At 37.4% G+C, this 26,979-nt stretch overlaps 1 protein-coding gene across 1 annotated transcript in view; it reads right to left on the bottom strand.

Annotated features, from left to right (window-relative positions):
- Window positions 1–1,150: 1,150 nt before the first annotated feature.
- The window catches only part of IFT57 (intraflagellar transport 57), a 73,483-nt gene continuing 47,654 nt past the window's right edge, over window positions 1,151–26,979 (bottom strand). Inside the window, exons 7-11 of the mRNA XM_086407753.1 lie at window positions 8,262–8,333; window positions 6,809–6,940; window positions 5,432–5,494; window positions 2,594–2,660; window positions 1,151–1,546 (exon numbers count right to left, since the gene is read on the bottom strand). Coding sequence (XP_086263879.1) covers window positions 1,368–1,546; window positions 2,594–2,660; window positions 5,432–5,494; window positions 6,809–6,940; window positions 8,262–8,333 — 513 coding nt within the window. The 3' untranslated portion in view covers window positions 1,151–1,367. The remainder of the gene's footprint in view (window positions 1,547–2,593; window positions 2,661–5,431; window positions 5,495–6,808; window positions 6,941–8,261; window positions 8,334–26,979) is intronic.

Here is a 26,979-nt window from a genome sequence, read left to right as displayed (position 1 = left end):
GAGACCTGGGTTTGATCCCTGGGTTGGGAAGATCCCCTGGAGAAGGGAAAGGCTACCCAATAAAGTGTTCTGGCCTGGAGAATTCCATGGAGTGTATAGTCCATGGGGTCACAAAGAGGCAGACAGGACTTTCACTTTCACTCTTGAGTAAAAGAATAGTTTATGCATACTGATTTATCTAAATGTAATCTTAAACTAGAAAGTTTGAAAGAAAATGATTTGTGTGTGTGAGGGTATATATATGGAAAGTAAAGGCTAAAAATAAAGCAGGGTGGAAATAAAATACTTGAATGAAAAATAAGGGGATTTTATTTTTTCTGTCATATATATATACATATATATGCATACACACACACATATATATAGTATTTTAATAAAAATTTATCAGTAGATCCTTGTTTCCCCCTTATTTTCAAAAAATAAGTGTGGGCTGTCTTCTGGTTTGAGCACATCTCATCAGTTTCCCCCAGTTGCAAGTCTGGTCACTCTCATATTGCTTATGTCACCAACTTAGAAATCCCAGATGAGAAAGTTGCTCAGTAAGATATGTAAGTAAAGACTGCCAGTACCAGGAGGATGATTGTGACATGACTTGCTATCCTTCCTTCTGCTACAAAATGATTCTTTAGTATATCTGATACCACAGAACAAAGTAGAACTGAGAAATGTATACACCTTTTAATTCACTACAGAAACATAATCAAACATGACTGAAATATTTATTTTTTATCAGGGAACCTTAGATCATAGTAGATATAAAATCAGTTTAGTCATGAAATGGTCATGGTAAATAATAAACTTCAAATGTTAATAAAAATACTGAAGTTTTATTCTAATGCTTTTTTTTAAAAAATGTAATTTTAGGTAACCATAAAGTTGAGGCAAGGGTAGTTTGGAATTTTGGAAAGAATTCCCAGCCATTGCTGGCTGCGTCTGGGAGCAGAAGCACTTGAGATGACTGTGTGTGTATCAAATGGAAGGGGCTGGCTTGTCCCAAAGGTCCACGTGCTGACAGCAGCAGCAGCACCTGCAGAAAGCATGGGTCCTACCCACTCTGCACCACGTTCCTCTCTCTCAAATGCAAGGAACCATAAGAACAGTGAGCCACCAGGTCAGGGCTTTACTATATGTAATGATTAGTGAAAGCTGCTTTGAAAGTGAGAATTTTAAATTACTTTATTAAATATTATATTCAATTTAAAAGTTTTGACCATCCATAATCATCATGATACAATATGTGTGTATATATGTAAAAAAATACCCATCAACATGCTTTAAGAGGAATAACTGTGCTTTGTAATCTATGCAACATGAAATATGATTTTCTATAAAAAACCAATAATCAGAAGCATGATAAATGGTATGTTTTAATAAGAGCCTATTGCAGATTCTGGAATGATTGTGGCATGCATGTCTCTTGTCATGTTGGACTTTTCCTTAAGTTTCGACTGGAGTAATGTGTGTTCCACAACACCGATTCTAATGTCCATCTGAACGGTTTCTTGCTTCAGCTTTGTTAAGCTCTGTTTAATCTTCACCAGAGGAGCTGCAGAATGAAAATAACATGGAATAAAAATTTTCATTTGGAGTATCAGTTTATTACAGAATGGTATGACATTTTCCTCACTTTGTCTTAAGCCAAAAATAGGGTTAAAAACAGCCAACAATTTACTGACATTCACACAGTTTTGCTGTGGCATTTTAAACACCTGAAATTTCTAGGCTGGGAAATGATGTAGCATTTGATGTACTGAGGCTGAACTTCTTTTCTAGAGGAAGAATTGCTAAAGGGGTGTATAATGATTTATTCAGTATTTTTTAATGGGCTAGTATATTTGTCTAAGGAAAAAAGGATACTATGGGAGAAAGGAGATTAAAAAAGGGATGCAAAGGGAAAAAAGAATTACTTTGAGACACAGCTAATGGGCTCATTCAAACATACTGCAAACCCTCTATACATCACCTTTTGAAAGATCACTCAGTATGTACCATTAACACTCTAAAATCTTTCTAGAACATAGAAAGGCCTTTGGGCAATCACCACCAGGCCATGTCAAAGTAACTAGCTCACAATGGAAGATGATTACTGTCGGAATATTAATTCTTCCCTATCTGACCCTTGACTATCAGGCCTACTGAGGGTGAGTGAAAAAGGGAGTCATCACATTACCACCTACACTGACTGTTTTTGTACAATAAAATGGAATGATGAATCTCACTGGATGAAAACAGAACAAAATATTACTTTTTTTTTTAAACAGGCATATCCTATTTCTTTCTTTCTTTTTTTTAAAAATTTTATTTTATTTTTAAACTTTACATAATTGTATTAGTTTTGCCAAATATCAAAATGAATCCGAACAGATATAGTTTGAATAAAATCCTGAATGATAGTAAAAATGACTCTTCTCAGCTCATTTATAAGGAAAATAGTATACTGATTATCAGACATCATTTTTGTACCATGTACCCCTCCTTCAAACAAATTCATTTTAAAAAGGAGACTTCCTATTTATTAATACCTTCTAAAAAATACATTTCTTAAGGAGAGACACTTTTGCTTATTTTCTTCTTAAAATTCGTGTGTACTTACCACCGTCGGTCATACTGCTGCCTTTTTCTTCCATTTCTTGTTTCACCTTTTCTAGCTCTTCTGTAACCTTTCATTGAAAACAAATTTAAATTACTTTATAAATTATAAATCTCATGAGCACTGGATTTTAAAGAAACTTCCAAATTTTTGAATGACGTATTAAGACAAATAATTCAGACATAATACACACATAAAGGGATACAAAGATATTAGCAGTATCCCAGACATAATTTGGGCTTCCCAATTTGAACAATAAGATAAAGTATGCAGACATGCTAAGTTTTTTATCTTCTAAGCATGCTCCTATTGTTCAGTCAGTTCAGTGCAGTTCAGTCGCTCAGTCATGTCTGACTCTTTGCGACCCCAGGAATTGCAGCACGCCAGGCCTCCCTGTCCATCACCAACTCCTGGAGTTCACTCAGACTCACGTCCATCGAGTCGGTGATGCCATCCAGACATCTCATCCTCTGTTGTCCCCTTCTCCTCCTGCCCCTAATCCCTCCCAGCATCAGAGTCTTTTCCAATGAGTCAACTCTTTGCATGAGGTGGCCAAAGTACTGTAGTTTCAGCTTTAGCATCATTCCTTCCAAAGAAATCCCAGGGCTGATCTCCTTTAGAATGGACTGGTTGGATCTCCTTGCAGTCCAAGGGACTCAAGAGTCTTCTCCAACACCACAGTTCAAAAGCAGCAATTCTACGGTGCTCAGCTTTCTTCACAGTCTAACTCTCACATCCATACATGACCACAGGAAAAACCATAGCCTTGACTAGACGGACCTTTGTTGGCAAAGTAATGTCTCTGCTTTTGAATATGCTATCTAGGTTAGTCATAACTTTCCTTCCAAGGAGTAAGCCTCTTTTAATTTCATGGCTGCAATCACCATCTGCAGTAATTTTGGAGCCCCAAAAAATAAAGTCTGATACTGACATCACCAAATTACTTTCTCATTAACTCTCTCAGGTTATAACATGATAGAATAAAAAAGATCTAAGTTGTTTTTTTTTAGGCATTAGGCACTCAAGCCTTGCAGTTATCTCATAGCATCTACCATGCAAGTCTCTAATGACTAGTTATTAATTAAAATACCATAAACATCCTAAAAGCTTTGCTAATTCTAAAGATTTACTAGGTATCTTTCTTAATATTATAGTTTTGTAAGAGAATATGCCACCTCTTCCACTATAGGACACTAAAAATAACATTTATGCCATATGGCTATATGTAAAAATATTCTAACTGCTTTATCCAAACCATGAACTCCAAGAAGCATACTGTGCTGCTATACTGGCCCTTATATATACTCTACATCATACTCAAAATTGTACTATAGTCTCTGTTATTAGCAAACTTCCAAACTAGAATTAATATTGGTAGAAAGTATCACCTTTAAAAAACTGAAAAATTTTTGATACAATTTAGAACCAAACCATAATTATTGTAACTTAGTAGTCTTTATTTTTTATCATACTGGTGAGTAAAAACTTCCTTGGGAATAAAGTGCACATCCAAGTAAAGCAAATTAATTTTGTTCAGGCATCTGAAATGTTACAACTGGGGATAACTACATACTCCGAAAGAACTAAATGGTTCCCTGGACTCCCTTCCAGTGTTAATTTACCTAATGTAAGTGAGCACTTTAGTTCTGTATAATGTTTTATCTGCCTAGAAGCACCACAGGACTACAGTCTAAGTATTTCTAAAGTAATATTTTTATTATTTTAAAATAACTATTTACTCCTCAAATAATCTCCAGGAAAAAAGCTTAATTCTACTGTATAGAAATGTGTGTGTGTGTGGGTGTGTGTGTGTGTGTGTGCTCTGTTTGCTCAGTCATGTCAGACTCTTTGTGGCCCCATGGACTAGAGCCCACCTCTGTCCATGGAATTCTCCAGGCAAGAGTCCTGAAGTGGGTTGTCATTTCCTTCTCCAGGGGATCTTCCCGACCCAGGGATTGAACACGCATCTCCTGTGTCTCCTGCACTGGCAGGTGGATTCTTTACCACTGAGCCACCTAGGAAGCCCACTATACAGAAAAGTTTGTAACAATTATACTTGAGTATATCCAAAGATAGTCTTAGATTTTAGTCCCACACTGGCTACTGATCTTTTCAGGTCTTTTTTCCTCTCAGCTCTTCAGTGAGAAGTGGGAGTATATATTATTAATATATATATATACACACACACACAAATATTTAAAGGTAAGACCTAATACATAAAATATAATACATGTATTATTAATATAACTAATATATATTAGGTCTTCTGTTTCTTGCAAAATGATGAAAGTAAATACAACAATGTATGTAAACATTGTAAAAAGTCTTCTTTTTAGACTATTCTAAAAATACTCTAAAAATCCCTTCTAAAAAGTCTTTAGAAGGGAAAGGGTTAAATGCCCGTCTCAATTTGTGGACAGAGAAATAGGATCACATACAATTTATCAACAACAATCATTTAAAAAATTATATCTTAAATACTAATATTAAAATTTACTATAGACATTTAAGTAAATACTTAACTCTTCTATATATTAATTATAATTATTATGTTTTTAAAAAGATTAAGGAAGGTTATAAACGTGCTAATATCATCAGCATATTTTACATTACATTTAGTAAAACAATTTTAGGCATTTTGTGGAAATAAGTAGGTATATAAATATCTAACTGATTCATTGAAAAGAAAATTTAGGGATTTTTCTCCTGAAGAAAAGGATTTAGAGCCACAGGAAGCAATTACTAAAGTAAACAACCGTGGCTGTAGCAGTATTAACCCATCCATGGCTGTCAACAGCAGGGCCCTGCTGCCAGGTGAGAATCTGGGTGAACAGTGCGTACCTCAGACAGGATTCTGGTCCTTTCAGTTACTCCACCGTTTCCCTGCTGGTAACGCTCCCTTGCCTGAGGGAGAAAATATTTTGTTTAATGGCAAAATCAAAACAAGCAGATTACTTAAATATGACCTCTTTGTATTTACAATTTCTGCATATCATTCTATGACAACCCCTTCCTTGTCTGTGAATACATTTGTGAAAAGCGACATTTTAACAGCGGCTATTTGAATGTTCCTAACAGGCACCATGTGTTTAATGAAAACACTATATAAGGCTGAACTACCTTAACCACCATGTACTGACTGTGTAACACTCAGGGCCACAGTTCACAATAAAAATTTGTCCTCAGCCATTCCTCAACAGTTTAGACAATGGCTCTTGGTTGATCTAATCTGCCTGCTATGCAGAGAAAACTCGTTCTCAGAAACAATAGAACATCAGAATCAGTAATTAGTAAGATTTAACAAGCAGTATGAGAATACAGAAATGTTCTTGGGAACTAATTTAACAATTATTTAGTGTCAGTGTTTGAGAAATACAGGGTGGCTTTAATCAGAGACTTTTTACAGCATTTTAAAAATAAAAATACCCATGAATACGTGTGTATATGTGTGAACAGTTAATTAAACAAACAATAAAAAATGTGAAGGTTAGCTTCTGCTTCGTCTTTGAGAACTCCTAAAAGTATTAATATAGAAGTATCTCCAGTTTATTCCCATTCTTTTCTCCTTCTAACCTTGTCTGCCTTCAACTGACATTGGTAAGTGCTCTTAGTGGTCTTCCTCAACATCAGGAAAGTGGGGAGCATAAATCCCAGAGAAAAGTCATTAGATCCCTACCGTTGGAACAAAGCATGGCTGCTTTCAAAGGATGAAGGTTTTTATTTTATTTTTGGTTGAAATTCTAAAACTTTGACAGGATCAAAAAATGTGCTCATTTAATTAATTAAACTGCTGTCTTTGAATGTGTCTGGCTTTCATATCCCTTATTATGTGGTTGTAAGCCATTATGGCAAGGCTGTCTTTTCCCCCAACACATGTATATGCATACTCTTCTACTTCCTCCTACTCAGACAGTAAATTAACAGCAGACTTAGAAACAAAACCAGGTGTCCTGACACTCTGTTCCTTTTCTAAGGAATATATGACTTCTTTTACTTCAATCAGATGAAGAAATGCATTTTAAAGACTCCTAGGATGTCATTTCTATCGCACGTAAAATGGAGATGACAAGTTCCGTTTGCTTCCGAATGCGGGCAGAGAATTACTGTGCTGCTGTTTGTGAAAAGTACTGCATGACCCTCTAGAAGAGAAGTGCTGTGTCAAGTTTAGGGATCAGAGTCATGAACTGGAATGAGCCCCAGGCATCACTCTTCAGTTACCTCACTCAGCTGGGCTTGAGCCGCACGATATTCCTGAACCAAGTGCTCCAGCTGATTGTTGATGTACTTTTCTCGGCTGCCAATCTTTTCCAGAGTCCTACTAATCTCATTATGAAGTCTGTCCAAAAATCCCTAGAAATTTCATGAAATTTTAATAGGCAAAGAATACACAAATATGATTTTCCAAAGTAGTTTTAAATGGGTTAAATCTCCCTCTGTTCAGCCCACAAATTCTTAGTTACAAATAAAAAAGATGAAACAGTTTGAAATTTTCAGTAACAAAAAAGTGTGCAAGGAAAATTATTTTAGTCACACTGCAGAATGTTAAAATTAAAAAGCACCTGGTAGTGTTAGTTGATTTATTTGTCCTTATGCAAATCCAAAATGTGTGTGAGTGGAATTTGCTTTAAAGTTCACAATCAAAGTAGGTAAGGGAATAACATGATTTTCTTATAAGCACAATTCAAAGATGACTGGAATATTGCAGCTGGAAGTAGATCATTAAACTTATCGCTCTAGTCTGCAGTGACATCATTGGGTGACACAAAAAGGATGCCAGTTTTGAGTGGTATTCAGAGGGAATAAGGGGTTCTATAGCAGATTCATACTTTGGCATGAGCAATCTTCCTATGATTGAATTGTGTTTTCCGAAATTAATATGTTGATGCCTTCCTTTCCCCCGTCTCCCCTCAAGTGACTGTATTGGAGCCTTATAGGAGGTGATTTTGATTAAATGAGGTCATCAGAGTGGAGCTCACAGAACTGGTGTTGTTATAATATGAGGAAGAGATATCATAGCTCTCTTTCCCCATGTGAGGACACAGTGAGTAAGTGGCTGCATGTGGCCAGGAAGAGAGCCCTCCCTACAACCTGGTCAGCTGGCATCCTGATATCAGTCTTCTAGCCTCTGCAACTGTGGGAAAATAAACTTATACCGTTCAAACCAAACCAAACCAAACTTATAGCTCCAGTCTGGGAACCAGAACCTTACTCCAGCTTGGCTTCCTTGTGGTAGTCTCCAAAAGTCCCTATTCCTGGCAGGGCAGCAAGCCTGGAAGCTGTAGGTTCTAGGCATTGCTGGCCTGGCGCTCTGTTATTCTTCGGGATTCAAAGAGGAAAGAATGATGAAATGATTCTAACACGCCTACATATATAAATAAACTATATCTATACTATAAAGTATGCAATAAACTATATATATATATTGTATAAAGTATGCAATAAACTATATATATATATATATATATATATATATACACACCCACATCTTTTAAATAGTTACCTTTATTTAGTTGGTTTAAATCTTAGGGCTGCTGAAATATAATATGGTATATTTGATCAGTAAACTCCTCAAGGGTAAGGACTGCGCCACTTTTCTTTCATGTCTTCCCTTAACAGGTACTTCACAGATGAATAAATGGACTCACTGACTCATCTGAAGTAAGTCACATACCTTGGTTTCCTTTAGAGCAGATTCAATCCCACTTTTGTGCTGGTGCATTTGGTCAACATGGATTCTCCAATCCTATAGGGATAAGAGCATAGAGAAACAAGTGAAAAATACATTTCCTTCTTTCTTCTACAGTTTTGAAGCTATATTCTTTATTTTAATTACTTTGGTTGCTGCTCTGTTTCAGGTAGGAGAGGCCTATATATAGCCTGCAATCAGATTATAAGGAAATATGTGTAGAGCACTTCAGGATAAAAGGTTCTAAATAAATTTAAATTATTTTATGTGTTCACAGAGTGATGTCTGACAATTTGAATATAAATCATCCCTGCACTGCTGGTGGTTAATATTTATGACTACCCATCAAAATAGAAAAAAAAAAACTAATTACTAGAAAAGAAATACTTGTTTAAACAGTAACAATTATGTATAACAGAAGCAACTCTGGAATCAAGTTTTTTTTCAGTTGCTAAGTCATGTCCAACTTTTTGTGACTCCATGGACTGCAGCACGCCAGGCTTCCCCATCCTTCACCATCTCCCAGAGTCTGCTCAAACTTATGTCCATTGAGTTGGTGAAGCCATGGAACCATCTTGTCCTCTATTGCCCCCTTCTCCTCTTGCCTTCAGTCTTTTTCAGCATCAGGGTTTTGTACAATTAATTAGCTCTTCACATCAGGTGGCCAAAGTATTGGAGCTTCAGTTTCAGCATCAGTCCTTCCAAAGAATATTCAGGGTTGATTTCCTTTAGGATTGACTGGTTTGATCTCCTTGCAGTCCAAGGACTCTCAAGAGTCTTCTCCAACAGCACAGTTCAAAAGCACCAATTCTTTGGCAGTCAGCTTTCTTCATGGTCCAACTCTCACAACTGTACATGACTACTGGAAAAATCACAGCTTTGACTAGATGTACCTGTGTCAGCAAAGTGATGTCTGGGCTTTTTAATATGCTGTCTAGGTTTGTCATAGCTTTTCTTCCAAGGAAGAAGTGTCCTAATTTCATGGCTGCAATCACCATCTTCAGTGATTTTGAAGCCCAAGAAAATAGCCTCTCACTGTTTCCATTGTTTCCCTATCTATTTGTCATGAAGTGATGGGACTGGATGGCATGATCTTAGTTTTCTTAATGTTGAGTTTTAAGTCAGCTTTCTCACTCTCCTCTTTCACCTTCATCATGAGGCTCTTTAGTTCCTCTTTGTTTTCTGCCATTAGGGGAGTATCATCTATATATCTGAGGTTGTTGATATTTCTTCCGGCAGTCTTGATTCCAGCTTGTGACAGATATATCCATTGCAGCATTTCACATGATGTCCTCTGCACAGAAGTTAAAATAACCAGGGTGACAATATATAGCCTTGACATACTCCTTTCCCAACTTTGAAACAGTCCGTTATTCCATGTCCGGTTCTAACTGTTGCTTCTTGACCCTCATACAGGTTTCTCAGGAGGCAGGTAAGGTGGTCTGGTATTCCCATCTCTTTCAGAATTTTCCACAGTTTAGTGTAGTAAATGAAGCAGATGTTTTTCTGGAATTCTCTTGCTTTTTCTATGATCCAATGGATGTTGGCAATTTAACCTCTAGTTCCTCTGCCTTTTCTAAATTCAGCTTGTACATCTGGAAGTTCTTGGTTCATGTACTGCTGAAGCCTAGCTTGAAGGATTTTAAGCATTACCTTGCTAGCATATGAAACGAGCACAATTGTAAGGTAGTTTGAACTTGTATCATATATCAAATATTAGTTTGTCCCTTGAAATTAAAATGGGGCTCTCTTGTTTAGACTTCAGAGTCTCTCTCTTAAGAAATCTCTATAATGATTATTAGAGTTCATATATTTGAGATATATTCTACTACTTTGAGACTGATCTAAATTTGTGTGCATATTTAAAATCTATCCCAACATTTTAATTTCCTAGAAGAGATTCTCAAAATTTTTGATTTATATTACTAAAGGTAACAATTTTAAGACTTGAGAAATATTCATCAGAAGAGAAAAAATATTAAGGTGAGTTGAAGTAAGTGATGGGGCCAGGCTATCCTTCAATCACACATACCTTCCTGCATTTTCTCCCTTCCTGCTCCCATTTTATATCTACACCACTTTATGAAGGAAAAACTCTTTTGTGAATAGTTCTAGTGTAATAATTTCTTAACTTTGAAACGTGTCTGTGATTATATGGTAAAAAATCCTTGGATATTTCACACATATCAATTATGAAATTACATTACATCTGCAAAGAAGCTCAAAGAGCATCTAGCCTGACCTTCATCATTTCACAGATAGAGCAAACAGACGCTCGGTGACAGAAAGGGCCGTGTCCAAGGCCCCAGAGGTAGTGGTGCATGTGGATCAGAAGCCCAGTGTACTAATCCCCACACAGTATCTTTTGGCAGTTCAGAGTTAATAAAAGGAGAAACTGGTTGCTTGACATCAGTGAAGGTGCTAGTGAAAGAAGTGTTTGTTGCTCAGTTGTGTCCAACTCTGCGACCCCACGGACTATAGCCTGCCAGGCTCCTCAGGCAAGGATATTAGAGTGGGAAGCCAGTCCCTTCTCCAGATCTTCCTGACCCAGGGATCAAACCTGGGTCTCTTGCATTGCAGACAGATTCTTTATTGCCTGAGCCACCAGGGAAACCCTAGAGCAGAGAACAAACAGCACTTTGCTGTGTCCTTAAGCATTTTTTCTGTCTCATGAGTGGAACGTATCTCAGAATACAAGCGTGGAAAGAATCTTGAAGATCATTGATTCACCCATCTAATAGTCATCTATAGCAATGCCTGGACTGCTCATGACCTATGACTATGGTTAGACAGACGTGACCTGGAAACAGGCCCCTCCAACTAAGCCAGTCAACAAAGGAAAAGGAAGGAGAAGCAACTGGCTGACCTCCTGCAACTAGATCTAATGTGGTTAAGTTTTAAAATGGGAACCTGTTTAAGCTCAAGCAAGCATCTTGATGAAAGATAATGAACCTAACAAGTATCATTATAATAATTTTGTAAAGAAGTACTCATCCTGCCTGATTAAAAAAAAAAAATGTTAGAAGCTTAATAAACATCAAGCTCAAGTATTCCTATCAGTCTCTGTCTCTGTCAATAGATATATATGTATATGTGTGTATATATTTACATATATAAATGTATAAACATACACATATATTTATACATACATTTAAAATTTAGTGTAACTGGTGTTTAAAACAGTTTTGTGTTCTACTTTTTTCTACCTAGCACTGTTTTCGATCCAACAAATGTTTAAAACATGCATTTTTTTCATGTTTTGATATTCAAAGTATTTTGAGAGAAGCAAACATGCCTGACTCATCTGTGCATAACTATGATAACTTACATTGATGTTAAGCTCCATGGAGGAGCTGCCATTTCATTGGAACCTTGAAACATGAGCACTAGCATTTCAACTTGCTGAAAAGGAGGGGGAGAGGAACAGTATTTTAGGCTGAGGGAGTAACAAGAACAACGGAAAACAGAAAAATTATAGAGAACAGTAGGCCAGGCTGGCTAGAATATAACACACAAAGTTCTTAGGGTGGGGTGGTTGAATCACAAGGAAACAAAGCTGGAGATGGTAGGTTAAATTAGATCAAGGGCTTTAATTAAGGAGTGTGGATTTTACCTTGTAGAGATAATGGAGAGCTATCAAAGATTTTTAGTTTCAGTTTTAAAGACAAGTCTGTGTTTTGAGAAAGTAACAGAGTGAACGACTAATTAGAAAGGTTGAGATTGAAGGCAGGTAGCAGACCAATTAGAGAAGGCAAAGGCAACCCACTCCAGTACTCTTGCCTGGAAAATCCCATGGATGGAGGAGCCTGGTAGGCTGCAGTCCATGGGGTCACTAAGAGTCGGACACGACTAAGCGACTTCCCTTTCACTTTTCACTTTCATGCACTGGAGAAGGAAATGGCAACCCACTCCAGTGTTCTTGCCTGGAGAATCCCAGGGACGGGGGAGCCTGGTGGGCTGCCATCTGTGGGGTCGCACAGAGTCAGACACAACTGAAGTGACTTAGCAGCAGCAGCAGACCAATTAAGAAGCTGTGTCATGGTCCACTTGACAGATTAGCAGGGGTTTATCAGAGCAGTGCTTGTAAGAATGGAAGGGAAGGGGTGGATTCCAGGGACGTTGCAGAGACAGACTACAAGTATTTGATTACTGACTCAGGGGAAGTGTGTTGATTACTGACTCAGGGGAAGTGTGAGGCGGCTGAAGGGGAGGTGGGCAAGTAGACAGATGTGGGCAAGTAGACAGATGTCTGCAAGGTTTCTAGCCTTAGGAACTGAGAGCATAGTACAATCACAGTGTGACAAGAACAGAATAGATTTCAGGGGGTCAGAAATACTGAAGAATTTGGTTTTGGACTTTCTAATTTGATAAGCTAATGGGACATTTGTGTATTCTTATTGCCTTTTAAAGTGGAAAACTAGTAATGATCTATAATTATCTGCCAGGCAAATCTGAATGCTTGTTTTCTTAAAATCTTTTGAGATGGACACATTTCCTGACATACAACTATTTTTATAAAAGCCTTATAAAAGTGTTCTTATACTTTAACCCAGCAATTTCACCTCTAGAAATTATTCCCAAGGAAATAATTGGGATACACACAAAGGACAATGTATAAGCTCTGTGTAAAATAGTAGAACACTCTCTAAATATCTTAACAGTAGAGGACGATTTAAACTAATTCTGCAACATATATTTCATTCCTAAAAACAATGTTGTATGGTAACGTTTTTATAAAGCTCACAGCAAAAGTCAAGGATACACTATTTGGAGATGTACACACATGTTGTTGTGTTAGTCGCCAAGTCATGCCCGACTCTATGTGATCCCATGGACTGTAGCCCACCAGGCTCCTCTGTCCGTGGAATTCTCCATAAAAAAATACTGGAGTGGGTTGCCATTGCCTTCTCCAGGGAATCTTCCCGACCCAGGGATCAAAGCTGGGTCTCCTATATTGTAGGTGGATTCTTTACTGAGCCACCTGGGAAGGACACACATATATGTGAAAACACTAAAAAGGAAAAAAAAAAAAAAGAAGAGGCAGTAGCAGCTACTGGCAGTACACAAATCAGAGGACAGTGATTACCTATGGGGTGGGGGTGGGGAGGGGCAGCAGCGGGGCAGCACATGGACAACTTCCAGGGTATTGTAATGGCCCAGTTCTCTCTCAGGTTGGGTACTGGGTTCATAAGTGCTCATCACTGGATTTTAAAATTCCATATGATTTTATATTCAATTATATAACATATATACACACAGGCATATATATACAATATATAATATTGTATATTAAAATGTTAAATTCATATCAAAAATATTTCACAGAAAAAAAAGCCTGTTTTTCACACATGTAGCATACAGTAAGGTGAAAAAACACTGCCAATAGAGTATATTCATTAGTTGTCCACGTAGTAAAAATTAATATCTGTGTATATTTATATGTGTTTATTAAAACAGGATTTGAATGTTGGTATTTTAAATTTCTTCCTCTTCTAACAACACTTTCCCAATTTCCTATAAGAGAATCTTGTCAGTTTTAATCATCAAGGGAAAAAATGTCAAAAACTTTCTGGGTGCCCAAAGACATTTCTGAGAGGGGTTTAATATAGCTATAATAGAGGACATAAATAATTGTACTTGTAACATTTTAAAAACATGAATGTTGTTGTTTAGTTGCTAAGTTGTATCCAACTCTTTTACCCCATGGACCGTAGCCCACCAGGCTCCTCTGTCTTTGGGATTTCCCAGGCAAGAATACTGAAGTGGGTTGCCATTTTCTTCTCCAGGGGATCTTCCCAACTGAGGAATCGAACCTGTGTCTCCTAAGTTGCAGGCAGATTCGTCACTACTGAGCCATCTGGGAGGTCCCAAAACATGAATACATAGCTTTAAAAAACTACAAGTGAGAGAGTTAAAAACTTTAGAAAGGTTAGTGGTAAGAATGGAGAATATAGGTTTCAATGATATGTTAGGATCCAATCCTCCAAATAAGGAGCAGTAAGAAGAACTGTTAAACAATAACAGCAATTCTTAAATAAGAGAGAATCCATTCGGTTATGAGGCACTTTTAAATACTTTTCTCGTCTGAGACAACGTTTGAGAGCACTAGTAGATATTCCTTGTCCCTTCTTTTTCACCGCTCTCCTTGCCTGTAATAGGGTTATGTGACTTGCTGCTGGCTGTGGGGGAAGTGCACTTCATTGCTCCAGTCATGCTGGCCTTGCCCACGTGATTCTCTTTGGCCAGTGGAATGATGACGGACAGGGCCTACGCCAGGACTGTGCAGAAAATCTAAGGGGTATCGTCAACTCACTTGCCCTTTCTTTCAGCCATGATAATAGGCAAGCCCCACAAAGGGTTTATCTTATAGGTCTGAGAATAAGAAACATGGAAAGCAGATGGAGCAAAGCCACAGCTGAGCACACATTGGCAGATGCATATCTTGAATGAGAATAAATGTATGTTACTATTGTTGTAAACCACTGTGATTTGGGGGTGGTTTGTGATACAGAAATCTGACTATATATACATAATTTATAGGGAAGAAAAGAATCAGGTTAAATGACCTTTCCAAAGTTTCATGTCTGGAAAGTGGAAAGCATTCCATGCTGGTGCCTCTTAACATACTACATGCTGCTTTTCTTTGTCATAAAATGAACTACCAAAGAGTACTTAAGGTAAACCAAGACTTCTTTTTGTTACGTGTCAAGTGAGATCACATGGACTACGAGAGGTTACTGGTCACCTGTTCCAAAGTGCTCCACGTGTGTCTATTAAGCATCATTTCTCATCGCTATTGAAGGTGACCTTTTCATCTAATCTAGCACATTTCTTCTCTCTATGGAAATGAGAAAACTAATAATGATAGAGAATATAATTTCTTTAGACTTTCCTTCTATTTTACAAATCCTTTCATACAAAATCTTGTGCGTAGTTCTGTCACACAAAATCTTGTGAGGTAGATGGCAAAGGTATTGTTGAAACTATAATCCTCCTCCCTGTTCCAAATTCTTGAGTACCAAATTATATATCTCCTTTTTTCAGAAACTGGAGAACTGTGATAACATCTCTGCAGATGGTGATTCACTGTATACCATAAAATCAAAATGCATGAGATCTAGTTACAAAAGTTAAGGTGACTGGAAGACTACAGATCTTTGGGTTTTACTTCAACAGAACAACACCTAAACAATTTCCTTTGCATACATAGAGACATTTTGTTTTTTCCCAACTTAGTGCTTAAAGCGCCTCTCTGAAATAGCAGGGAAAAGAGAGTCTGAAACATGAGCTAGGGATGGCAAATGAAACTTTTATCTGTGTATAAGTTCTACTAATTTACAACTTGTGAAATGTCAAACTCTCAGTTTTTTTTTTTTTTCCACCCAAGTTTGAGCTTCTTTATGTGTGGAAAGGCATTGTGCCAAAGACTCTTGATATAGAAAAGCTGAGGAAGGCACCTTCGTGTGTAGTGGGATGGTTTTCTTACAGGCTCAGGAAAAGTCCATGCCAGGGCACAGCTGACTGATCTATGGGCACCTTTCGCTCCAGCCCCCAGTGGCAGGGGCAGGCCCTGATGTCTTGAACTGCTTTCCATCACAGAATGTTACTTCTGCTGTATGTCCCACCTTTTCCCTCTATTCTTATTGTTCCTCCCTCAATTCTGTTATGAATAATTAGTGATGAAATCTTCATTCATTGTTCTGTTTTTATAGTTTTATTTTAATGAATATAAAACCATTTACAACAGCTTTTACGGGCTCCCTCCATGAAGAGTGTCTAACCCATTTTTTCTTTTTAAACCTTTGTTTCAACTCTGAATTCACTTTCTCTGGGAATTTTTAAAAATCACTCTGGGGAGGAAATCCTATGTACTTTACATCCATTCTGAGATCTTTTTAAGTCTAATAATAGCAACTTCAATGTTAATATTCAAGGAATGCTTTATATGTGTCAGGCACTATGTTAAACATTGTTTCTAAAATCATCACATATGATTCTCTTAAAAACTTCATGAGGATATTGAGATGTGGCTACTTCAAAGTAGGCTGCCCAAGCTCACATAGGCAAACTGGGTAGAGCCTAAACCTCTGAAGACCACCACAGGATATCAAGTCACGTCTCTGATGAAATGCAGTAAAGCACAACTAAAAATTTTATGGGGTGATGGTTAAAGGAGTCTTTAGTTCTATCTTTAATATTTGAATTTTTATAAGAATGTATTTATATATCAATAGTATAATGAAAAAATATGAAACATTTTAGGATAAACATATGTAATTAAAAACTTTTTCACAAAGAAACAGCCACACCTACATGCTTTGCCTGTGTGTCTCGTTTTGTTTTTGGCCATGCTGCATGGCCTGTGGGAGCTTAGTTCCTCAATCAGGAATTGACTTTGCGCCCTCAGCAGTGGAAGCTGGGCAACCAGGGAATTCCTATACCTATATGGCATTATCAGTGAGTTTTCTCAAACACCTAAGAAAGAAATAACAACAACCTTATGTGAACCCTACCAGAATATAGAAAAAAAAGGGGTAGCAACTGCCAACTTGTTTTATAAGAACTTCAGAGCATCACATGAAAACCTGACAAAGATATTTAAAAAACAAGAAAAAAAATACAGATCAGTATCTTTTGTAGAGATATAAAAACCTAACAGCCAACAGAATCCAGTAACATACAAAAAGATAATATAACATGATTAAGGTACATTAATTCCAAAATGCAAGGTTAGTTTAATACTCAATAAACCATTATAACATGAGAGAAAACAAGAAGAGAGAAAACAAGAAGAGAGAAATCAAATGGTCATTTCAATAGATGAATAAAGAAAAAAATCACTTGAAAAAATTTAACATCCATTCATAATAATAACTCAACAAACTAGGAACAAAAAATAAAGTTCCTTAACCCATCTTATGATATTTATAAAAGTCATAAAGCTAACATCATCCTTAATGGTAAAACTGAAATATTGAAAGCGTTCTCCTTACTAATGCAACGTATATCCAACATAGACTAGGATTCTTAAACAGTATATTTCAGACAAGATAAAGGAAATAAAAGGGATAAGGCTTATAAAGAAAGAAATAAGATGGATGTTATTTGCAGATAATATAATTGTATACACAGAAAATGCAAAAGAGTCTACAGGCCTACAGTTAGAATGAATAAGTGAGTTTAGCAAGTTTGCTCGAGATGTGTACAAATACACACATACACAGATAAATGTATTTTTAAATAGCAGCAACAAATAAACAGAAAATAAAATCTAAGAGATACTACCTAAACAAACAGACCAATGAAATAAAACAGAATGTCCAGATACAGACCCACAAAAACATGTTCTCTTTTTATGACAAAGCAGAGCACTGGTAAAAAGAAAATTTTTAAAAATAAATTGGGTCAATTGCATAAACATATGAAAACCAAATAAATCTTGAGTTCTGCCTTACACTCTCACACTGTATATAAGAATAAATGTTAGATGGACTGCAGATCTCAATGAAAAAGGTAAAACAATACAGCATCAAGAAGAAAACAAGAGATTATCTTTGTAACACTGGGAAGCAAAGATTCTTAAACCTAGATTTAAATAAAGATTATTGAAACAAAGATTAAAACACAAATATCAGCCATATGCCACTCTCTCCAAAACACATCATTTTGAGTATATTACAATTAAGCCATTTTATCACAGTACACCAATAAGAGTGAAAAGAAAGCCAAAAGGTAGGTATTTACAATACATATTAATATATCTGACAAAGGACTCATGTCCAGGGTATATAAAAAAAACTTCTTTAAATCAAAAGAAAAAGCAGGTAACCCAACAGCAAAAGACAAAAGGGAATACCCAATTGCCAAATAAGCATATGGAAATGGGCACAACTTCATCAGGCATCAGGAAAAAGCAAATTAAAATGACAATGAGACATCACAGGCAACTCACCATGGTGATTAAAATAAAAGAGACTAAAACTATACTAAATGCTGAAGAAAATGGGGAGCAACCGGAACTTTCAGACAAGGCCGGAAGGAGTATAAATTTGTATAATTACTTTCAAAAACTATCAATTATCTGGCAGGGTCTGCTAAAGGTGAGCACACGCAGACACTATGACCCAGCAATTCCATTCTTAGTAGAAACCGTAGGAGAAATGTGTACTTATGTTTCCCAAATGACATGTTCAAGAATTTTCAAATCAGCATTATGTATGTAAGTCACAAACTATAAACAACTCACATAAGCCAGATGTGGGTTACCCTGGCAGGGCATGAGCTTGGGTTAGGCAGCTCTGTATTGAAGGAGCTGACAGCTGGAGGTTGTCTGCAGACGGCACTCTCTGAAATTGGGCAGCAAGGCCTTGCTTGGAAGGGGACCTGGACAACTCATCTGTGTTTTAACCAGAGGGAGACAGACCTAGTTATTAAAATGATAACTGTCGTTGCAGTCATACAGAGATAGGGCCAAGGGTGAGCTGTGGTCCCAAAGCGATCAGTCTCAAGATTTCACTCTGGAATACTGATGTTCCTGTGACATGTTTAATATCCCATCCACAGTCAATGACAAAATTCTCTGGTAATCTGATAGCAGGAAATCAGGTTAAATCAAAGAGGCAGAGAAGACAGCTTGATAGAAGGAGCTGCATATGGCCAAGTTCACTGTAGCAAATATTTTTGGAATAGGTCAATAATTTATCATACTCTTTGCAAGGATATGAGCAGCATATTTCCCTCCTCCACCCAGAACACTCCCTACTCTAATGACAAAATATTATCTGTATTCTCGCTTTTTGCACTCTGCACAAGCAGTTTTGCAATCGCTTCTTCCTGTCCTAATTGTTAGATTAATTTTCAGCTTCATTACTGCTCACATTTATGTATTCGTGTGTGTATGTGAGTGAGAGAGAAAAAGAGAGACACTGTGCATTAAATTAAATAATTTTTTCATGAGATTAAATTACTTCCTTAATGAAAAATGCCCACCAGGTTGCAGGATAATTGCAGAATGTGGTTGCCTTGAATTTTTAAATGGGAGATTTTTCTTTAATTGTCAGCAGCTTAAAGTCTTCTGTGGTACACCTTTTTGGTGCGGAAGCAGGATTTTTCTAAGTGTTCAAAGAACTAACCATATGACTTAGGAAGAGTTCAGTATGTATGTTCGGTGTATGCTATATGCTGCAGGGGGTGTGGGAATCATGCTAGAAATATGTATTTCCTTGGGAAAGTTCTTGCTTCCTAGATATTCCTCTTGTACAGAAAATAAGACGTGCACATAAAGGGTAAGCAAAGGCTATCATAACAATCACTGGGATCCTCACACCTGACTGTAATTGAACTGAAACTGGAGATCCATAATCTCTCCATAAAATACCTTGTTAGATAAAAAAATAACATCTCTAATGTGTGCTCAGAGATTATCTTTACTGACTACCATCTGCTACTAAGCATTTTCATATGTTGACTCAGTCTTCTTATTCATGCTTACTCTATCCACAACCCTTTTAAAAGTCCAAATCTTCTGAATGAAGGCTTCCAAACTTTAGATAGAGTCATGACATGAGCCTTGAGAAGAGATTTGGCAAGGCAGAGAAAGGGGCTCTTTTTAAAATGCAGGAACACTCTCAGGCTGACTCAGAATGTCATTATTTCACAGGACGCTGAGGAACCATGGTGGAGGGCCAGAAGGGATGACCTTGCCAGTCCCTCTCAACCTCAAGAATGAATCATCAAAACTTTGATCTCATACTGATACTCAAAAAACAAAAACGGAAGTCATCTACATATTTGAAGAACTAAGAAACATAAATCGATACCATGGCATAAAGAAACAACCACATATAATGGGATAAAGACTATGGGGGTAACAATCTGTACAAATGTTAAGAAATTTGTAATAAAACATTCTGATGGTGAGAACTGCTCTATTGATTGGAAAAATGAGGCAAGGCAATTACAAAGAGCATTTCATAGGTCCATATGATAAATGGTTTCTGCTTCAATTCATATTTTATATTAAGTAATTAAAAGGAAACATGAAATTATACTTTGCAATAATGAAATATTTAGGCAGTCTAGAAATTCCAGTTATAATCAATGTGTATTAACTCCACACTCTCAATCACAAACGTCTACCTGAGGTATATCTGCCATGAGGCATGAATCACTTTCCTCTACAGCATTTACATAACATGTAATTTTTATTGGTTATTTACTTAAAAATCTACCACTGTTGATGTTCTTTAGTTAGAGCTGATTGTAATCTCTAAAGCAAAAACTGTTTCAACTTGTGATAAAGGAAACCTTTCGGGATCCAGTTGAAACATTTATCACACTCAGGGTAAATAGGAAGGAAAGCATCATCAACCAAGTTTAAACACAGAATATCCTGAATGTTCAGCCACAAGCAGCTAAAAATCATTTCCAGGTGCCTAAGGATGGCTAGATTTTCCTTCGCCCCTTTGTAGTATTTTCAAATGCATAATTATGCCTAGTATACTTTGCTACGACCCTGTCCATGACCCACAAGCTACAAAGAAAAAAAAAATACAGCTGACCTTGAGAATACAATTTAAAGTCCACTAAATGACACCATTTTTTAAAAACAATACAAAAATCCAAAACAGTACTCTCTTTCGTGTAGTCTCCCTGAAAGAAAGTGTGCCTGTAAAAAAGTTCATCAGTGAATATTTCCTTTCATTCTCTGAGACAACCTGCAGTTGAGTAATCACACTGGCTGCTCTAAAAATGTATGTGTGCCTAGTTAATTTAGGCCGTTTATTTTGATAGCATTCACCTCTTTTTGATTATAGCAGGTGTTTCAAGGATAAATTTGCTGAAAATTGTATTTTGTTTAAACAACAGCAGCATGTACATTTATGGCCTTACTATATTAAAAGGCATTTATTGTCTGGCAGCAATAGATACAATTACAAACATTTGTGACAGTAATTGGAGCTATTACTCCTGCATGGAGCCTCATGGAGATCAACTTATTGCTACCTGTATTTACATGTATTACTGGTAATTGCAAAATCTGGTGCCTTATTTTTTAAAAATTTTGTGAATATTTTTCAACAAAAGGTCTACCAGAAAATCTGTAAGAATTACAACTGTAGTTTCCCCATTATTCAAATAACAGGCAGAATCACATCTTCTGACAAATATGTATGTAAAATGTATTCCTGTATCATAGCTCACAGACTGTTCAAGATGGATTTAGAAAACGCAGAGGAATCAGATCAAACTACCAACATCCTGGATCATAGAAAAAGCAAGAGAATTCCAGAAAAACATCTATTTCTGCTTCATTGATTGATTACACTAAAACCTTTGACTGTGGATAACAATAAATGGTGGGAAATTCTTAAAGAGATGGGAATACCAGGCCACCTGACCTGCCCCCTGAGAAATCTGTATGCAGGTCAAGAAGCAACAGTCAGAACCGGACATGGGACAACGGACTGGTTCCAAATTGGGAGAGGAGTATATCAAGGCTGTATACTGTAACCCTGCTTATTTAATGTATATGCAGAGTACATCATGCGAAATGCCAGGCTGGATGAAGCACAAGCTGGAATCACAATTTCCAGGAGAAATATCAATAACCTCAGATATGCAGATGACACCGTCCTTTTGGCAGAAAGCAAAGAGGAACTGAGGAGCCTCTTGAAAGTGAAAGAGGGGAGTGAAAAAGCTGACTTAAAACTAAACATTCAAAAAACTAAGATGATGGCATCCAGTACCATCATTTGAGGCAAATAGATGGGGAAGCAATGTAAACAGTGACAGACTTTATTTTCTTGGGCTCCAAAATCACTGCAGATGGTGGCTGCAGCCATGAAATTAAAAGACGTGTGCTCCTTGGAAGAAAAGCTATGACCAACCTAGACAGCATATTAAAAAGCAGAGATATTACTTTGCTGACAAATGTCTGTATAGTTAAAGCTATGGTTTTTCTAGTAGTCATGTACGGATGTGAGAGTTGGACCATAAAGCTAAGCCCCGAGGAATTGATGCTTTTCAACTGTGGTGCTGGAGAAAACTCTTGAGAGTCCCTTGGACTGCAAGGAGATCAAATCAGTCAATCCTAAAGGAAATCAGCCTGGAATATTCATTGGAAGGACTGATGCTGAAGCTAAAACTCCAATACTTTGGCCACTGATGTGAAGAACTGATTCCTTAAAAAAGACTGTGATGCTGGGAAAGACTGAAGGCAGGAGAATGGGCCGACAGAGGATGAGATGGTTGGATGGCATCACCAACTCAATGGACATGAGCTTAAGCAAGTTTGGGAAGCCTGGCATTATGCAGTCCATGGGGTCGCAGAGTCGGACATGACTGAGCGACTGAACTGGACTGAGCTGAGCCCACAGAATATATAATACATTTTTGCTCATGTTTACAAGGATCCTTTCTAAATGTTGAGCTTTAAGCCAACTTTTCACTCTCTTTCACTTTCATCAGGAGGCTCTTTAGTTCTTCACTTTCTGCCATAAGGGTGGTGTCATCTGCATATCTGAGGTTATTCATATTTCTCCCGGCAATCTTGATTTTAGCTTGTGCTTCTTCCAGCCCAGTGTTTCTCATGATGTACTCTGCATAGAAGTTAAATAAGCAGGGTGACAATATACAGCCTTGATGTACTTCTTTTCCTATTTGGAACCAGTCTATTGTTCCATGTCCAGTTCTAACTGTTGCTTCCTGACCGGCATACAGGTTTCTCAAGAGACAGGTCAGGTGGTCTGGTATTCCCATCTCTTTCAGAATTTTCCACAGTTTATGGTGATCCACACAGTCAAAGGCTTTGGCATAGTCAATAAGCAGAAATAGGTATTTTTCTGGAACTCTCTTGCTTTTTCGATGATCCACTGGATGTTAGCAATTTGATCTGCGGTTCCTCTGCCTTTTCTAAAACCAGCTTGAACATCTGGAAGTTCATGGTTCATGTAGTGCTGAAGCCTGGCTTGGAGAATTTTGAGCATTACTTTACTAGCGTGGGAGGTGAGTGCAATTGTGCGGTAGTTTGAGCATTCTTTGGCAGTGCCTTTCTTTGGGACTGGAATGAAAACTGACCTTTTCAGTCCTGTGGCCACTGCTGAGTTTTCCAAATTTGCTGGCATATTAAGTGTAGCACTTTTACAGCATCACCTTTCAGGATTTGAAATAGCTCAACTGGAATTCCATCACCTCCACTAGCTTTGTTCATAGTGATGCTTCCTAAGGCCCACTTGACTTCAGATTCCAGGATGTCTAGCTCCAGGTGAGTGTGAGTGATCACACCATTGTGATTATCCGGGTCATGAAGATCTTTTTTGTACAGTTCTTCTGTGTATTCTTGCCACCTCTTCTTAATATCTTCTGCTTCTGTTAGGTCCATACCATTTATGTCCTTTATCGAGTCCATCTTTGCATGAAATATTCCCCTGGTATCTCTAATTTTCTTGAAGAGATCTCTAGTCTTTCCCATTCTATTGTTTTCCTCTATTTATTTGCATTGATCACTGAAGAAGGCTTTCATATCTCTCCTTGCTATTCTTTGAAACTCTGTTTCCGAATGGGTATATCTTTCCTTTTTTCCTTTGCTTTTTGCTTCTCTTTTTTTCACAGCTATTTGTAAGGCCTCCTCAGATGACCATTTTGCTTTTCTGCATTTCTTTTTGTTGGAAATGGTCTTGATCCCTGTCTCCTGTACAATGTCATGAACCTCTGTCCATAGTTCACCAGGCAGTCTGTCTATCAGATCTAGTCCCTTAAATCTATTTCTCACTTCCACTGTATAGTCGTAAGGGATTTGATCTAGGTCATATCTGAATGGTCTAGTGGTTTTCCCTACTTTCTTCAATTTATGTCTGAATTTGGCAATGAGGAGTTCATGATCTGAGCCACAGTCAGCTCCTGGTCTTGTTTTTGCTGACTTTATAGAACTCTATCTGCAAAAATATAATCAATCTGATTTCGGTTTTGACCATCTGATGATGTCCATGTGTAGAGTCTTCTCTTGTGTTGTTGGAAGATGGTGTTTGCTATGACCAGTGCGTTCTCTTTGCAGAACTCTATTAGCCTTTGCCCTGCTTCATTCTGTACTCCAAGGCCAAATTTGCCTGTTACTCCAGGTGTTTCTTGACTTCCTACTTTTGCATTCCAGTCCCCTATAATGAAAAGCACATCATTTTTTGGGTGTTAGTTCTAGAAGGTCTTGTAGGTCTTCATAGAACTGTTCAACTTCAGCTTCTTCAGTGTTACTGGTCAGAGCATAGACGTGGATTACTGTGATATTGAAAAAGTTGGCTTAAAGCTCAACATTCAGAAAACTAAGATCATGGCATCCGGTCCCATTACTTCATGGCAAATAGATGGGGAAACAGTGGAAACAGTGGCTGACTTTATTTTTTTCATCTCCAAAATCACTGCAGATGGTGATTCCAGCCATGAAATTAAAAGACGCTTACTGCTTGGAAGGAAAGTTACAACCAATCTAGATAGCATATTAAAAAGCAGACATTATTTTGTCAACAAAGGTCCGTCTAGTCAAGGCTATGGTTTTTCCAGTGGTCACGTATGGATGTGAGAGTTGGACTATAAAGAAAGCTGAGCATCAAAGAATTGACGCTTTTGAACTGTGGTGTTGGAGAAGACTCTTGAGAGCCCCTTGGACTGCAAGGAGATCCAACCAGTCCATCATAAAGGAGATCAGCCTGGGTGTTTATTGGAAGAACTGATGTTGAAGGTGATACTCCAATACTTGGCCACCTGATGCCAAGAGCTGACTCATTTGAGAAGCCCCTGATGCTGGGAAAGATTGAGGGCAGGAGAAGAAGGGGACGATAGAGGATGAGATGGTTGGATGGCATCACTGACTCAATGGACACGAGTTTGGGTGGACTCTAGGTGTTGGTGATGGACAGGGAGGCCTGGCGTGCTGCAATTCATGCGGTCGCAAAGAGTTGGACACGACTGAATGACTGAACTGAACTGAACAAGGATCCTATCAATATAGCCTATCCAGCAACCAGAGTACAAGTCTTAAGAAATGCTCTTTATTCCAGAACTGTAATAATTGATAAATCCGTATAGGTAAGAAATACTTAGAAAGCTAAATTTTATTAACACTCTTCAACACACTGATGGCAGAAGATCAAAGCAAGTTGACCTTCCACTGCTTTGGAATGGAAAAAGTACCCTCTATTGCTTCCAGGTACAGATTTGTCTACAAGACTACAAAGAGAAAGCCTAGCATTGTACACTTCTGCAGGATTTGGCTTATAATACGAAGAGACTTAGAAATAATACAGCAATTCTGTGGTCCCTTCAGGTTCATTTAAATGGAATTCCACCTCCTGATTAATGCAGGCCTCTCTATTGCTTTTACGTTTTAGCTAGCACAGTGACTGGAGAGCCCAAGGGCTCAAGACTATTGTAATGATTCTACCCTTAGCACAAAGACTTCCTGAAAGGTTTCTTGCTGTGAATTACCGAAGGCAACATCTGTATGGTTTGTTTACATTAAAACAAAATCCAATTGCTTAGAGTTGAAATTTAAAGTTTAAGGTTCTTTTTACAAGTGCACCCTGACAAAGCCGGACTCTGAAGAACAAGTAAGGATGTAAAAAAGCAGTTCAGTGAATCAAAGGCTTGAAATAATTAGAAACACATGCTGCAGTACTACCTAAGCTTTAAGTAAAAAATCATCTCTTTATCTGAATTCCTTGTAATGAACCTGAAGATTTACATAATGACTAAAGACATTTTGGTAGAAAGAAGGGGTACCTAGCCAATTATCTTTTAAAGCAACAAAGCAGGAAACATTTAATTATAATTTGGAAAAAAGTCTATTTAAGTCATTAATCAAAATTCTAATTACAATATTCATAGGGCATTAAAGCACGATAGAACATTTGCTCACTGCATTAAATACCTAATATTAAATCATTCTAATATACAATCTTTTAGGAATAAATACTGCATAATTGAAAAAAAAGAATCTGTGTAAGGTTTAGTTGAAAACTGATTTCACACTTGCTGCTCTTCCTTATTTGTGAAATAAATATTATTAATGATTACTTGGATTCTACGTAAAAACCCTTGACTTGAAAAAAATCATTCTCCTGATAAAGATTAATAAGATTGATCATTTTAAGAAGATACTTCCCTTTGATTCAATGACTCAAGTTGAGAAACTGAACATACAAATGGACAACAGATAATAGCCAGACCATTACTCAAAATAGAATTCTGACCCACAGTCTGTGGCCACTACTTTAGGAAGCCAAGCCACAACCTGTGTACAAGTGACCAAAATGGTCAGCACTTAATAACTGTCGGCTTCTCCGATTTTTGGCCCCCGCTGCCACCCCATTTCTAATGTAGGCCCAATCAGACAAAGCCAAATATCCTCCCCTAACCGATCACGAGAGGCCCTGTTTCTAGTGACCCTGCCTCCAAATTTCCAGTCACATCTGAACATTTGAAGCCTTTCCTTTTTTGTACTATAATTCTTTTAAATATTCCTGCATGCCTTAAATTCTCTGCCAAATGCAAGTGGTGGTGGCTGATTCCTTGCTATAGTAAGCTCTGAATAAATAGACTTGCTCTCATTTAGGTGGGCTCTGTTTATTTTCATAAAGTCAAATAAAGGCTTGCTTTTCTATAGTAAAAAGAAAACTAAAAAAAGAATAATTCTCCTTAAGAAATGGCATTA

This window comes from Bos grunniens, chromosome 1, assembly GCF_055505025.1.
Source record: "Bos grunniens cultivar Pamir isolate PY7600 chromosome 1, Bosgru_T2T1.0, whole genome shotgun sequence".
NCBI lineage: Eukaryota > Metazoa > Chordata > Mammalia > Artiodactyla > Bovidae > Bos > Bos grunniens.
The sequence above is the reverse complement of the archived record's forward strand: the minus strand, read 5'-3'. Positions and strand labels throughout refer to the sequence as shown.